The sequence below is a fragment of the Calypte anna genome, chromosome 23 (genome assembly GCF_003957555.1).
Source record: "Calypte anna isolate BGI_N300 chromosome 23, bCalAnn1_v1.p, whole genome shotgun sequence".
In the NCBI taxonomy this organism is placed as follows: Eukaryota; Metazoa; Chordata; class Aves; order Apodiformes; family Trochilidae; genus Calypte; species Calypte anna.
The window spans coordinates 2366641-2381746 of NC_044268.1; the positions used below are offsets into that span (position 1 = coordinate 2366641).

General features: G+C 49.3%; 1 protein-coding gene across 5 annotated transcripts; it reads right to left on the reverse strand.

Moving 5' to 3' along the window:
• Positions 1–1362: 1362 nt before the first annotated feature.
• Positions 1363–14859, reverse strand: INPP5B (inositol polyphosphate-5-phosphatase B). Of its 5 annotated transcripts, XM_030464297.1 has the most exons (23): positions 14661–14859; positions 14454–14533; positions 13855–13952; positions 13616–13729; positions 13464–13493; positions 12980–13093; positions 10395–10485; positions 8980–9150; positions 8195–8296; positions 7836–7950; positions 7181–7297; positions 6910–7097; positions 6312–6423; positions 6036–6145; positions 5215–5350; positions 4588–4698; positions 3817–3979; positions 3435–3670; positions 2998–3111; positions 2657–2741; positions 2242–2369; positions 1874–1985; positions 1363–1676 (listed from the first exon to the last, which is right to left on the reverse strand). In XM_030464297.1, exons 1-23 carry the CDS (start codon positions 14715–14717, stop codon positions 1552–1554), a joined length of 2709 nt encoding a protein of 902 aa, XP_030320157.1. In that variant the 5' UTR covers positions 14718–14859; the 3' UTR covers positions 1363–1551. The 5 variants fall into 5 exon arrangements, with proteins under 5 accessions (XP_030320157.1, XP_030320159.1, XP_030320158.1 ...); XM_030464299.1 differs by lacking the exon at positions 13616–13729 and having other exon boundaries at positions 1364–1676; positions 10395–10482; XM_030464298.1 differs by lacking the exon at positions 13616–13729 and having other exon boundaries at positions 1364–1676.
• Between the last annotated feature and the right edge of the window lie 247 nt (positions 14860–15106).

Sequence of the window (15106 nt, forward strand, 5' to 3'; positions counted from 1 at the left end):
CAGGTTGTGAGCAATCCTGACTTACTTCAATTTAGGCCACATTGGGTTAATGGTTATTGAGGCCTAGTTAGAGGCCTGAGAATAAGCTAATGGGAAAGAGATAACTAATTGGCAACAGAAGAGGAAAATAATTATGTGAGAAGAATCTTTCCGTGAGAATGGTATGTGTGGTTGGAGTACAAGGCCACCTGCTTGATAAGATGGTGTAAACAAGGCTTCTCTATATAAAGTGAGTGCAAGTTGCTAATAAACGATTTCATACAATCATATTGATGCGTACATGGAATCCTTAAGCCTCCGCAGATTGTTTTCCCACAACTCAGTGCCACATCCAGGCTCTTTGGAAAGATCTCCAGACACGGAGAATCCACTACTTCCCTGGGCAGCCCATTCCAATGCCTGATCACCCTCTCCAGAAAGAAATTCTTTCTCATCTCCAACCTAAACCTCCCCTGGCACAACTTGAGACCCTGCCCTCTTGTCTTGCTGAGAGTTGCCTGGGAAAAGAGCCCAACCCCCCCCTGGCTCCAACCTCCTTTCAGGGAGTTGGAGAGAGTGATGAGGTCTCCACTGAGCCTCCTCTTCTCCAGCCTCAACACCCCCAGCTCCCTCAGCCCTTCCTCACAGGAATTCTGCTGGATCCCTTCACAGCCTCCTTGCTCTTCTCTGGACCTGCTCCAGCACCTCAATCTCCTTCCTGAGCTGAGGGGCCCAGAACTGGACACAGGACTCAAGCTGTGGCCTCCCCAGAGCTGAGCACAGGGGCAGAATCCCTTCCCTGGACCTGCTGGCCACGCTGTTCCTGAGCCAGCCCAGGATGCCATTGGCCTTCTTGGCCACCTGGGCACACTGCTGGCTCCTCTTCAGCTTCCTGGCAATCCAGACTCCCAGGTCCCTTTCTGCCACTCTGTGCCCAGCCTGGAGCTCCCCATGGGGTTGTTGTGGCCAAAGTGCAGGACCCGGCACTTGGAATGTTGAACCTCATCCCGTTGGGATCATCCCAACTCTCCAGTCTGTCCAGGTCCCTCTGCAGAGCCCTTCTGCCTTAATCTTTGCCTCATCCCTCCTGCCTCATCTTTGACTTCACACCAAACCCCTAAGGTCACCCTGCACACCCCTGTTCTGTCACTCAGCCTGACTGTCCCACAGGGACTGTTCCCTGTCTGACTGTCTCTCAGGGGCTGTTCCCTGACAGTCTGACTGTCCCACAGACACCCAAAGCTCCCAGTACAACCTGAGATACTCAGAGCCCAGACCCCCCCAACATCAACCCTAGGCAGACAGGGGGGTAAAACCCACCAGGAACTTTTTTTTTTTTAAGTAACAATCAATTCCCAGTTAGATAAAATAGTGTAAATATCAGCTTTTCTATTTCTGCTTGTCTCTGTACAGCTTATTTAGAGATTTTATACACTTTACACCTTAAAAAAGTCAAACTGCCAGGAAAGTATAAAATCCTCTGATAACGTTTTGAAAAAGCCAGTGTACAAAAAAATATCTTTTTTTTACAGTGATTTGATAGCTAAAAATCAGATCAGCTGCATCTGAAACTCAGGGTGGATTGTTTTCTGTCAGGAGGAACTGACAGATGAACTGCTGAGCTTTCTTCTTCTCAGCTGTGTCAGGTGCAGGACGTCCAGGAGGAGGGCGAAGCAACAACTGCCCAAAAATGCTGCCTGCATTTCAGAGGAAAAACCAGAGAGAGTGAGACAGAGCCAGCAGCTGCAGGGCTCACAGGTAAAAACCCCCAACCCCAGGCAAGGTGACACCTGAGGGCTTGCTCAGCCTGCCCCAGGGGACTGTGGAGAAAAGGGGTTTTGTCAGGAATGCTGCAAATCCCCTCTGAGCAGGGCAGTTGGAGTTGTGGCCTTACCAAGCATGTGCACATCCAAGTGGTTTTTCCCTGATTTTCTCAGCAGTTCCCGGAGAAATGCCATCAGATACTCAAAGACATTTTTGTGGCACCTGGGCAGTTTAGAGATGATCTGAGGAGGTGGAAAAAACAAAAAAAAACCAAAAACCAAAACCCCAGAATATTTATCTTGAAGATGTGGCAATGCCTTAGCAGCTTCACCTGCTTCCAACATCACCCAGCTTGCAAACAGCTGCTCTGAGTAACCCAAAAGCAGTCCAGATCCTTTATTTATTACCAGATAATTCCATAATAAATAATAAAACCCCTTTGCTGGTCTCACATAAAGCAGTTTGTCTCCTTTCCCTCTAAAAGCAGAGGAGTTTTACCTGGCTGCTCAGTGTGTAGTTGCTGGCACTCTCCAGACAGCTGCTGTAGAACCTGGAGCAGATGACAGGCTCTGGCAGGCTCTCCAGGAAGAGCAGCAAAGCTTCAGCAACTGAGTGATTGTTGCCAACTGATCCCCAGATGGTTAAGGAAAGGGGGGGGGGAAAGCAGAGCCTGATCTGCTTTGGTGGAATTTCTGCTGAAACATTCACCTTGGCTCTGGGTTCAAAGAGTTCATAGCTGGGAGCTCAGACACCAAAGCACAAGGACCTGGCAGAGGTTTTCACACTGACCACAAGGAAATGCAGTTGTCAGTCACCCCAGGGTGAGAGGGGGGAATTAAAACCCCCTGGTGGAACCCACTGATTGCATCTTGTCACTAAGTGGCCCTCAGGGGACATCAGGCTGCAAGGATACAGAGGGTGTCGTGGATTCCTTTGTCCAAACAGTCCCGGATTTCCTCAAATTCAGCCTTGAGGCCTGGCTGCTGGAACAGGTACTCCTGCAAAGCACACACTTAACTCATTCTCCAGGAAAATAAAAGTTATTTGGGTAAATTGAGCAATGTCACTATCAGCTGTCTGGAAAATCCCAGCAAGAGGCACCAGCAGGGAACAGAACACCCTGGGGCTCCAGGATCACTCTCTCTACCTCTGCTCAAACATCCCCAGAAATTCTCATGACCAGGAGCATCCTCAAATCTAAACCTAAGACAAAAAAAAGCCCCATCCTGTGTCTCCAGCACAAAGACTGCCAACCTGCTGGGAAGCATTCCTGTAGAGATGATCCACCATCATCCACAGCTCCTTTGGAATGTCCATGGGCTTTTCATCTTCAGTGGCATCATCACTGATCTCCAGTGGCATCAGGGTCTGAGAGTCAGGGGATAAAAAAAAATAATAAAAGGTATCTACCCGAGTTCTGGCAAAAATGCTTCACAGAGCTTATACCTGAGAATTCCTCCTTGGTCAGAAAGTGTTGCAGCTTCACTCACCAGCCTTTACACAAGACTAGCACAACAGGCACTTGTGCACCAACACTCCAGAGAGAAGAAACAACACATGCACAAGCTGTACCAGCATCCTCAGAGGAGAGAGCAGGGGAGTGGAAAAGGTTCTTTAGCAAGCAACAGGATTTAACATCTAGTTTGGATCATTCTTGTGGGTTTGGAAGGAAATTCTTGTCCTTAACTCACAAGTTTCTGAATAGATTCTGCTGACATGTCCTGGATGGGTTCCCTCATGTGGCACAGGGTGTGGAGAGGAGACCCAAAGCAACTTGGCAAGTAGTTCCCCGTTACAGAGATAAAATAATCCTTCCCCCTGTCAAGATGCAAGACCAAGATATCTTCAAGTTTTTCCTCTCCAGAGTTTAAGTGTGTAGCTGTTGATTTATCAACAAACACCTCCAACAGAACTGTCTTCTCAGCACCTGCAGGGAGATGATGAAATCCATACTTGGTGACAAAAGGTATGAAATCAATAAGCCTGCTTTCTGAGGCATAACAGGGTCAAAATTAAGCCAGAATTAAGGTGACAACATCAGGTGGTTAATGAGAGGAACAACAAGGAGCTCACCTGGGTGCAGAAAGCCCTTGCTGGGATAAGCAGCCAGCCACTTCTTGGAGTAAGCTTCCTCATCTGGTTTGTTGATAAATTCAAACTGGCAGGCCACTTCTCCATTGCAGATTCTGAACCTCTCCACCTGCAGCTGCATGTACTTCACGTCCCCAAAATGGAACTAGGAACCAAAGCCAGGGAACATCATCAGCCAGGGCCACCTGGCCAAGCAATCCCTGCCCTGTGGTTTAATCATTAAGCACGAGATCCCCAGGTTAACCCCCTGCCTTGTGCACAGCTTCCAGGCTGACAAGGGATCACCTCTGCTTGCTCTGTGTGCCCCTTTCAAACAAATGTTCCCCCAAATAACCCAAATGCAACTCGAGAAGTCTCACTTCCTTGTCTTTTTCAGTCCCCATCACACAAAGCAAACGTTGGGTTTGTGACCTTCTCCACATCGCTCTGATTTTACATCTGATGTTGCAAAGAAACGAGGCAGAGCAAGGGGAACAAACTTCCCTTTTTCTCTCTCTCTCCTCACCTCAGGGGGGTAACACACCCTCCACTTCATCCTGGAGCTGTGAATGGCATTTACATCTAAACAGAAATGAGGATTTCTTGGGCCAGTAAACACAGAACAGCTGCTAGTCAAAATATTCTCTTTCATTGCTGCCAGACCTCAGAGTCTACTCTCTATCCAGTGTAGCTTCATGGCAGGGATACCCTCCTGGGGTCAGGGGTTTCTCAGCCTCCCCAGTGAGCCAGAGCACACAAATAAATAGATTTTACCTCCCTCTTGGACAGGGTGACTGAGGGGATTCTGGCGTTTTCCATCTTGTCCTGGGAGCGCACGATTTCTTCGAAGGCTTTTCGGTAAAGCTCCTCATCCACAACCTTCACCTGAAAAGGACACAGCTTGGGGCAGCTGGCATTTACAGGGCCTCTGCCAGGGAGCTGAAACACAGCTGGAAACATAGGGACTGATGTGATGGCAGCAGCACACCCCTGCACGTGGCACATGGGATAAGCAGGGATGCTCTGAGACCTCGTGGGATGCAGAGGATGATTTTTGGCACTTGCCATAAGTAGTGAGACAGTCACTCAGGAGCCTGGTTTTTCCTTAAAAATTTTGTTAGGCAAGCCACTCTCATGATGTCAGTGAAGCAGTATTCCTGCACTGCAAGTTTCTGTGAAAATCACTTGGGAAAGAAGTAAAAAAGGCAAAGGGACCATTCTGCTCCTGCAATCTACTGCTCAGCTGGAGCATCACTTCACACAACCCCATGAACAACAATTCTAGCTCAGTACCTTATCCAGCCCACCTTCCAAGCCTTTGTTCTCTGTGGAGCCATAAAAGCAGGAGAGGGAAAAGAGCAGAACCTCCGCAGTTTTTTCCTCCAGCTCTGCTGTACTCACCCCGATATCAAACACAGAGCTGACTGGTTTGTGGTCACTGATCTTCAGAGCCATGTGGCTCCTGTAGCTCAGCTGAGCAATGTTCTGCCCTTTCCAGAGTATCCGGTCACACCAGGCAGGAATACGACATTTCTCACTAAAACAGAGGCCAAAATTACAGCTCAGGAGGAGGAACAAAGCAAGGCAAGACACTGCTCTCCCAGAGACTCTGTTTTCCTGCCATGGCCTGCAGCCAGGTCTCCTCCAAAGTTGTGTTTGCCAGAGCTGCTTTGAGCAGTTGCAAAATTGTCTGCTCTTAAGTAGCTCTATATCCTGCTTTGCTTTCTGCTTCTTCAAAGCTGAAAATATTTATCTTGTTCTTTTGATCCAATCAGTGCAATACCCAGACTTACACAAGGATTCACTCAGCTACAGACAGCACAAAGCCACCATTTCAGCCCCCAGCTGGTCTGATCTGAGGTACAGAAGGTCTATAGAGCTGGTCTGAGGAGGTATAGAAGGTTTCAGCAAATAAAAGGTGCTCAAAATTTTGCCAAGGAAAAAAAACCCAAACCACCACCAACAACAACAAAAAAGAAACTAACTAAAATAATTCCTTAATTTTGTACAGCTCTGGGGAAACCCAATGGATTTTTCCTGGGAAAAAGATCTGGTAAACATCAGCGGAAGAAAAGCAAGATGCATAGATGTAAACTGGACCTAAAGGAGAGGAAGAGCAATAGCCTAAGAACTGTTCCTGTTTATACTCATTAGATCTGCCATTCTTTAGCTTTTTTTTTTTTTTTTACTTCCTTCAGTGATAACATCAGACTGCACATCACCTTGAGTCCCAGTCATCACAGCCAGCATCATATTTGTATGTTGGCTGGAAAGAAAGCTCTCCCTCTGTAAAGCCTTCAAAGACTGCATTTGCATTCATTTGCCTCTTTAGCTAGGAAAGAAAAAAAAAACAAAACAAAAAAAAGTACAAAATATTTAATTTTAAATAAACTCAAGCACAGTTCCCATCTAAAAGGGACAAGCTCAGCAAAGAGAGGGCTGAGCAGTGGGTGTGCAGTTTCTGACCAGCCCCACTTGCAGGCAGGGGACATCAGTACCTGGTCATACTGCCAGAGCTCTGGAAAAGCTTTCTCTTCCACCAGCTGCTTCACTTTTGCCACATCCAGATCCTCCAGACGATAGTTGAGGTCACCCAGCCACAAGATCACACTGCAGGAGAACACAGAGCACAAGTGTGCATGGGGTGGCCACAGACAGGACCCAGCAGCTCCTCTCAACACTGGCAGCTGGGTGCTGTGTCTGCTTGGCCATCACAGACAACAAGCAGCAGTGAAAACCTGAAAGAGAAGCTTTATTTTCTATTTTTGCTGCTTTTTAATTCCCGTTCTGCATCCTTGTCACTGCCTCTTCATAACTGGTGCTTCTGATATCCCACAGATTAAATCCCACTGGGGAAATCAGTGCACATTGCTGCCACATCCTCACTTCAGGCTTGATAATAAAACAAAGCTGGGAGAGCACAGGGTGGCAAGTGACTTGTTAGACCTGGACAGGGACCACCCTCAGCCCCAGGGTTCCAGTAAAGCATTTCTGGCCCCTTCCTACATCCCAGCCAGGAGAACCTGGCACCTTCCTGTGTTCATCAAGTTCTCCCTGCCCCAAGGAGTGATGGGCACAGCCAGAGGGGAAGCATACTCATGTTTGGCAATGGTGAGAGAGGCCAACTTGGGATCTGACTGGCAGAAATGCATCCGGGAGCAGATGTCCTTGAAGTCCTGGTTCCTCCTCTCGTATTCCTCCATGTGAGCTGCCAGGTGAGAATTCACAATGCACAGAGTAGTGTTATGGAATTTAAACCTTATGGCAACACCACCTTTGTTACCCTGAAAGATAAAAGACAAAGAATTGGTCAGAAGCTTCTACACAGAACAGAGGAACCTCACCCCAGGGTTGCCACCATCCCTACCATCTTCCCCATGATCCCAGTGCCCACAGTCTCAGCTTCCACCTCGGAGATGTTCATCACCAGGTCCTCTCTCACATACAACAGGAGCATGATTCCCACCAGCCTCACGTGTTTCACCTGTGAAACAGACCCTGTTCCAGGAAATACTACAAGGGGAGAGGTTTGAAGAGAGAAGACTCATCGTCCCCTGTCCAGAACATGAGCCACAAAAATACAGATTAAAAAAACAAAAAAAAAGAATTCCAGGCTCATCAGAAGGACCAGCTGGGCTCTCAGCAACACAGCACCTGGAGGAACCAGGGACCAAACACCACAGGGAACAAAGCTGAAGCCCAAAGCAAACCCTACAGCCCAGGCACAGCCCATGGGAGGAATTTCCCTTCACTAACAGTGACAAGAGAGGAGCAAGACCAAAACAGCAGCAGTGTTCCAACCAAGATACCTTCAAACTCATCCCACCATGGATTGTGTAGATGAAGAAAGTAAGATAATTCCTATTCTCCTCCCCCAAGACAGCAAGAACTTCCTTGCTCTGGTCTCCTGTCCTACATCACTTCAGAGCAAAAAGCCCACGAACCCCTGGAGGAGACAGCAGTGGAGAAGGAGAAAAAGCAGAGGGAAAAGAGGCCCAGGTGGGAAATAATTCCATGTTTACCTTTTCATATTTGGCATCTGGGTGAAGACTCTCAGTGACAGCTTTCAACCATTCCTCTTCCCGTGGTGTTTCATAGAAAAAGAAGGCTTCTTTACTGAGATCAACCTCCTGGAAACTGTGTCAGAGGAAGGAACCCACAGATGCATGCACGAGTTGATAACTCTCCAGCCCTTTCCTCTGGGAAAGAACTACATCAACTTGTACTCCATTTATAATTTATAATAATTTATAATTCATTTCAATTTCTAGCTGAAAACTCAAAATTCAGTTCTGCAGATTGGAGGCTGTGTAAAGCTAAGGAGCTGGACACCCCCCTGCTGCAGTCACAGGACACCCCCAGGCCATGAGGGGACACTCACCCCACACAGTAGATGTCTGGTGGCTCAGCATCACACCTCAGCCAAGGCTCAAGGCTCTCTTTGGGGGCCTGACCATTCACATTGTATGTCCCAGCAAAAAACCTGCAAAGAAATGAGCTCAATCCCAGAGCTGCAGATGGCAGAGCTGATGGAAACACCACTGTTATTAACCCCTGTACTCAAATTACATGAAACCACTTCCCAGTAACAAGTTTCCAGGGGGGAATTGGGAAAATGTGACAAAATGTAAAGCCCTAAAATGATTTAATTTCAGTAGCATGTTCACAGACATGTTTTACAGGCTGCACATTTTTACATGTGTATATATATATATATATATATAAAGACTAGAGCTATCCAGTAGCAGTTTGAAATGAGAAATTCACAGAATAACAGACATAAAATCATTTCAACCACAGTAAAGTTTTGGTACTGCTTATATTTCACTCAAGCTCTTGTGAACTTATTGAGCACCTACATGGAGAAATAGTGAGCAGAAGCAGTGAGAGAGAAAGCCAGAGGTGAACACACTTGATGTATTTCCAAGCAGAGTCTGAAATAAGCTCAGGAAAAAGTAATGTCAAAAAAGCCATTTTTTTAACCAGAACCATGTGGCAAGGCTTGAAAAAGACACGAATGAAATTCTCTCAAATGAGGAAACAAAGCTGCTGAAAAGCCTGAATCATCCTTTTCTCAGGAATTTCTTACAGGGACATGAGATAAAATAACAAACATGAGTGATTTTGACAGCTTTATAATAAGTCCTTCTCAGGAGTGATCCTTACCTGAAGTTCTGGATTTCTGTGTAGGAATCCTCCATTTCTTTCAGACAAGCTGTTATTAAAGTATCTCTGACTTTAAAGTCCAGTTCTGGCAAGAGTGAAGCCTTCTTTGAATCCATCACATCAGAGGATTGCACCATCTCAGCTGTCTCTTCAGGTTTGACTTTGCTTTGCCTGCAAATAAAAGCCAAACCGCAGAGTGAAACCCAGGAGATCCACACCCCCCAGGCAGCTCATTTCTGCCCCCAGGGATCTGTTTCACATTTCTCTGTCTGTTTCACTCAATGGAATCAATGTTTGGGTCAGCAGACAAGACTAAAATGAGCATTTCTCAGGATGGTTCAGATCTCTTGACAAAACCAGTTTAACTCAATGGGGTGTTCTGCAGTAACTGGGTTCAGGCTGTTGGTTCAGAGCAAGGCTCACTCCCACCTGGATGGTGACACAAAACCTGTACACATTTCCTGCTTACCAGATTTAGGAGATGCAAATCTCATCTCCTGCTGTCTCTGCTCAGCAGAATTAAAATTTGCTTGCTTCAAAAAAGCCTTCTGGTGGAAAACTCCCCACTCTGCCTAGAAAAGAGGCAGCAGAGAGCAGGTGGAGATAGAGGTGGGTTTATTGAGGATCTCCTGGCTCTGCAAACTCCTTTTGCAACAGGAATAACATCAGGAGCTCCCACAAGCAAGGGGAAGGTAAAAATGTTCAAATCAACAACGTGCACACCAGTGCCAAGACCAGCACAGAGAGAGAAATGCTGCAGGGTCTGAAAAGTCCTGGGAACTGGAAAATGAAAGTGCAGCATTTGAAGAGCGCATCTATGAGACAAGGTGGCCCTCGGCCAAAGGTCTCTGAATAAACAAGACCAGCAGGTCCTCTGCCACTGAGCTGCAAAAATATTCCCAAAGAGGGGACTGGCAGGAAATTCCCACTGAAGTTTTGACAGCAAGCTTGTGCTGAGCTTTTCTCCTAACTAGAATCTGCAGATTCTCTTCACAAAAGGAGGGACTGGAACCGACACAGGCACCAGGAGCTGGAATCAGATAACAGGAGATAACAGCCACAAGATTGCACGAGCACTTGTGTGTGCACAGACCTCACGCTGACACCAGAAAACAACCACCCCACTCTGTTTCCAGCCCCAAAAAAACAGGAAGCCCAGCTCTCTGCACTTTCTTTTGCTTCCTCTAGACACGAAAGCATCAGCAGTTTGCCCGCTGCAGTTCATTCCATCCATTCCCAGAACTCTGGTGCTAAATATATATTTACTGTCAGATGTCAGCGACCCTCTGGGGAGGGCAGGCAGAGCTCAAGGGGCAAGGAAACATTGCCATCACTTCTCCTCTGCACCAGACCTTCCAGAAAGAGCCCAACTCTGCTTCACCAGAGCCTGACAAGACGCAAGAGATCCACCATACCTACGAGAACTTTTATCCTGGCTCTGGTTCTGGTCCTGACTCACTTCAACCTTTTTTCCATTCTGTTTGGCATCTTCCAAGCCAACTCCTTCTGGAAAAAGACAAAATGTTTCATGTTAGATCCCAAGTGTTCTTTAATTTCTCAACAAACTTCTACAAGCACTGGCATAAAACTGTGAACAAAAAATAATTGAATTTCCTTAGAGAAACGAAGTGCACTGCAGGCTCTTCCAGGGATCTGACAGCCCCAGCTGATTTTATCAGAACTGTTGTGGGATTTCCAGCTTTCCCTTGAGAGGAGTGGGGCCAGGGAGAACACCAGAACTGCTGCATGCTGCTCCCCTCGCAGTTAAGCCAAGACAGGGCTCAGCAACCCAAAATCCAGGGTTTTATTCTGGGAATCCAAAAACTGTATCTTAATAACATGTTTTTCCTTTCTGAAGCAAGACAGGAAGTGGAAAGAAAGGGAGAAAAAAGGGGGGGAGGGGAAACCAAAACCAAACCAACCCCAATTTACCATTTCTTTTTTTATGCAGTGGGGTCACCACATGAACCTGCTGTGTCTCAGCAGCATCAAGTGCCTCAAACTGCACATTTCTAAAAAAAATAACAGGGCAGCTGCCATGCAAATATCACTGCATGCAGGGCTGACCCTACACACATCATAAAACATCAGCAAAACTTGCCCAGTTCCAGCATTTTGTATCAACTACAACAGACACCTCCAAGGGGCAAAAGAACAGCTAAAAAAAGAGGACTCTGAGTGGGGGTCTCCATGTTTGAGATGAAGGAACAGAAACCTCAAGATAACACTACTGAACAGATAAATCTGTTATATAGAACATATATATATAGAATATATAGAAGATTATAAGGTTCTAGTCATTCAGCTGAGCTTCTCCTTCAGTGAGCACAATAAGCCAGAAATATGGAGTCATTAAAAAGCTTCTCCAGGATGAGAGGACAAACCAGAAACAGAACTCGAAATACTTCACCTAAGCACCTGGAACACAAACAAGCTGACAAGAAATGGTCACATTCTCAGCTTGGAAAATCTCTTCTGCCCAAGAGCCCTCTGAGAATAAAGACCCTAAGAGGATTTATCAGGGGTCAGCTGCAGGAGCACACGTGGCTCAGACCTGGGTACAGACCACACAACCCAAGTCACCTGGGGTGGATCAGGAGGCTCAGGGGTGCTCTGTGAGCTGGGACAGAGCTGAAAAATCATTAAAATTCCCCAGAGGCATTGAGAACTCAACCAGTGCTGTCTGGGCTTCTGCAAGTTCTCCCAAAAATGACCACGAGAGGCATCTTGGCAGTGACAAGAACCTGACTTTTCACTTCAACAGACAAATGTCACTTTTCCATCAGGAAGGGAAGAGCTCAGGCTTTATGACCCACAGGGAATGATGCCACTGGCCAGCACAGGGAAGGTATCAATGCCAGAATGGCAGCTGTGTGCCTGCAGAGATGCTGTCATGCACTAGCCAGTCTTAATTCACAGGAGACTTAATGAACTAACATCACTCCCCTAACAAATGACAAATATAAATAGACTTAACACAGCATTTAAATGTGTTTTGGTTTGCATAAGGAAGTGGCTACCTCAGTATACATGGAATAAATTACAACCAGAAAACTGCAGGCAAAACATGGTATCAATACCTATTCATATTCCCCAAGTGATGGCAGACAGGGATTTTCTTCTGTTAATACGGAGGGGTGGGGGGGTGGAAAGGGGGTAAAAAAAAATTAAAATCCCTCGACTCAAGAAAAATACAATGAAGCCTTGGAAAGGCGATTGTGCCAAATCCCAGAGGCATGACTGGATAGAGCTACCTCCCAAGGAGCTTACCCTTCAAAGGCTGTTACTGTGCTCCAGATAAACAGAAAGACACCAACAAAGGAGCCCGGGCAGCCTTTCAGCCAGCCTGTTTTTCCTCCTGAACACGTAGCTATACCCCAGCCTCTCCCAGGCAGGGCTCAGCAACAAGGTGGGGCCCCTTTTTATTTATTTATTTATTTTTAACACACTACAGATAAAGACAGGAATAAAGGGCAGGAAGGAAGGAACACCAGCAACACCAAACTGAGCCCTCACGGCTTAAGGGGAACCCGGTGGGTATCAGGGGGGAGCCCGAAACCACGCAGCCCACAGGACCCCTCTGACCCCCCGCATCTTCTCATCCTGGCACGGAGGAAAACGGCGACGGGCACCAGGAGCGGCGGGGATGAGGCACAGAGAGAGCAAGGGACGGGGCTAAACCCACCCCCGGAGCCCGGCAACCACCGGAACACGGGGCTGGGGGTTCGGGCCGGGGGATGCTGGCAGCTCCGCGGATCCTGAGCGGTTCGGTTCGCTCCCGGCAACACCGGAGGCTGCCCCGACCGACAGCCCCCCCGCACCCCAAAGCACCGGGAGACCCCGGTCCCGGTCCCGTCCCGCAGCGGGACCGCACTCACCTCGGTGGCTCCGCAGTCCCACACCGCCGAACAAGTCCGGCAGTACCGGGACCGGGACCAGGACCCGGTCATGTCCCCGGCCACGCCACGCCCCTGTCCCCACCCCCGCCGCCATCCCGCACCTTCCCCGGGGCTTTTGCGGAGCTCCCGCAGAAAGTCCCGCGTGTGGGAGCCGAAGGGCAGCTGCACCGTGAGGCAATCGTCTGCCGGGCCGATCCGAACCGTCACATCCGAACCTGCGGGAGCAAAGAGCCCTCGTGGTGCTGGTGCTGCCGGGCCCAGCCGAGCCCCCGCAGAACTCATCAGTCACTCACGACTTCCCACGAGTGCTTACCGTGGTGCTTTCCACGAGAATTCCATTTAAAAATATAAAAATCAGGACTTATAATAAATAAATAACTCTCATTCTGCCCACTAAGTAACAATAATTAATTCACCTCGTGGTAGAGTTTGAAAAAACTTGGAAAAATTAACCCTGGGGTGATGATATTTGTGAGCATGAACCAAAAGACAAGATCCCCCCCAAACCCCGAGACCCCCCCACGCCTGCCTCGCCAAGCACAAGGGAACACCCGTGACAGGCACTAAAGCACCCACAGAACTCACCAAGGACTTGGAGGTCACTGTCCAGGACAACTGCAAAGGGAAAGCAAAGTTCAGTGACAAAGCTAGGAAGCAGGTTTGCAGCCTGGGATGGTGCTCATCAGCTCCTCAAACCCCACAAACTCCTTGTAGGAAGGGAACCAGGCAGAACAAACCTGCCAGGGTGGTGCTTCTCAGTGCACAGGGTGCTCCGGGTTGCAGAGCTACTGACCCCGTGGGGCCCTCCCACCCGTGACACGTGATGCACGAGTGCCACGGGGGATTACCAACTGCATTAAAAACGTGGACAAAGAGTTTCCAAGTTTCAACAAGCAAAAATAACAAACTATGGACTCTGGACTCCTTCATCTCCCTCCTTAGAGGTGCCCAGTAAGCCCCTAGAGCACACCAGTACCTTCTTCCACTATAAACTCTTCTGTGATGGGGATGACCTGCTCCAGCCAGACATCCTCAGCTGCTATGGCCATCCTCCGGTGAGTGTACACATGGAGCCTGCGAGCACAGAGCAGGCAAAAGCAATTCTGGCACCTCTGCAGGCACAGACAGACCCCAACCCCTCCTGCAGCCCCCAAAGTCACTTATCCACTTATCCCCACTTCAATGAGAACTGATTTCTTTCTGGGAAAATTCACCAGTCCTGAACCTCTAAGGCCTGAGCTTTTCTCTGACATTCCTACCACGCAGCCAGAGAAATTCCCAGGCACTTCACTTCCAAACCTACAGAGCTCCTTCCCCAGCAGAAAGTGTTTGGGGTAAGAAGTTTCCAATACCGGTAAGAGACCCGCAGAGCTCTCTGCTCTTCTCCAGATGCTACAGGAACAGCTTTGCTTGGAAAAGCCCTTTAAGATCTGCCGGTCCAACACCGAACCCAGCCAGGGCTACCAACGAACCACATCCCTCAGCACAACCACACCGCATTTCAGTGTCCCCGGGATGGTGACCCCACCGCTCCCTCCTCCACCCCCCCGGTACCTCCGGGTCCCCGGCACCTACGCGCGTTGCCCGCCGCTCTCCACCAGCCCCAGCAGACGGCTCTCCCGGCTCTCCCCGTCGACCAGAACCCCCTGCACCGCCTGGGCCGAGGGTCAAGGAAGGACGGGACCAGACGGGACCGGATGGGATCAGATGGGAAGAGCGGGACCAGACGGGACCCCCGGCGCCGCCCCCCGTAGGCGCCATCGCGACCGAGCCAAAGGATACGATCCGGCAGATCTCCCCCTCCTCCAGGCTCTCCTGGATGGCCACTGACTCATCCATCCTCGGTACCGGTACCGGTTCCGGTGGCCGCCCCGGTCCGGCCGCTCAGCGGAGTTCTCGCGAAGGGTCGTTGCGGAGCCACCGCTCCCGCCGCTAACGGCACCGCCCGCCAACGGCCCGGTCCGGCCCGGGTTCCTCTTCTCCGGCCCGGCCCCGGTTCCTCCGGCCCAGCCCCGGTTCCTCCGGCCTTTGCCCCCAGCGGCACCGGACACGGAATGACGCGGCGGGGCCGGCAGAGCGGTCCCCGGGAATAGGGGCGGTGGCGGGGGCTGGCGGGACAACGGGACCGGGAGCAGCTCCCATCCCATGCCCGGGAGGGTGGGGGGGAAGCACGATCCCTGCCCCGGTCCCGCAGGGAAGGGGAGAAGGGCAGGGGGGTTGATTTCCCG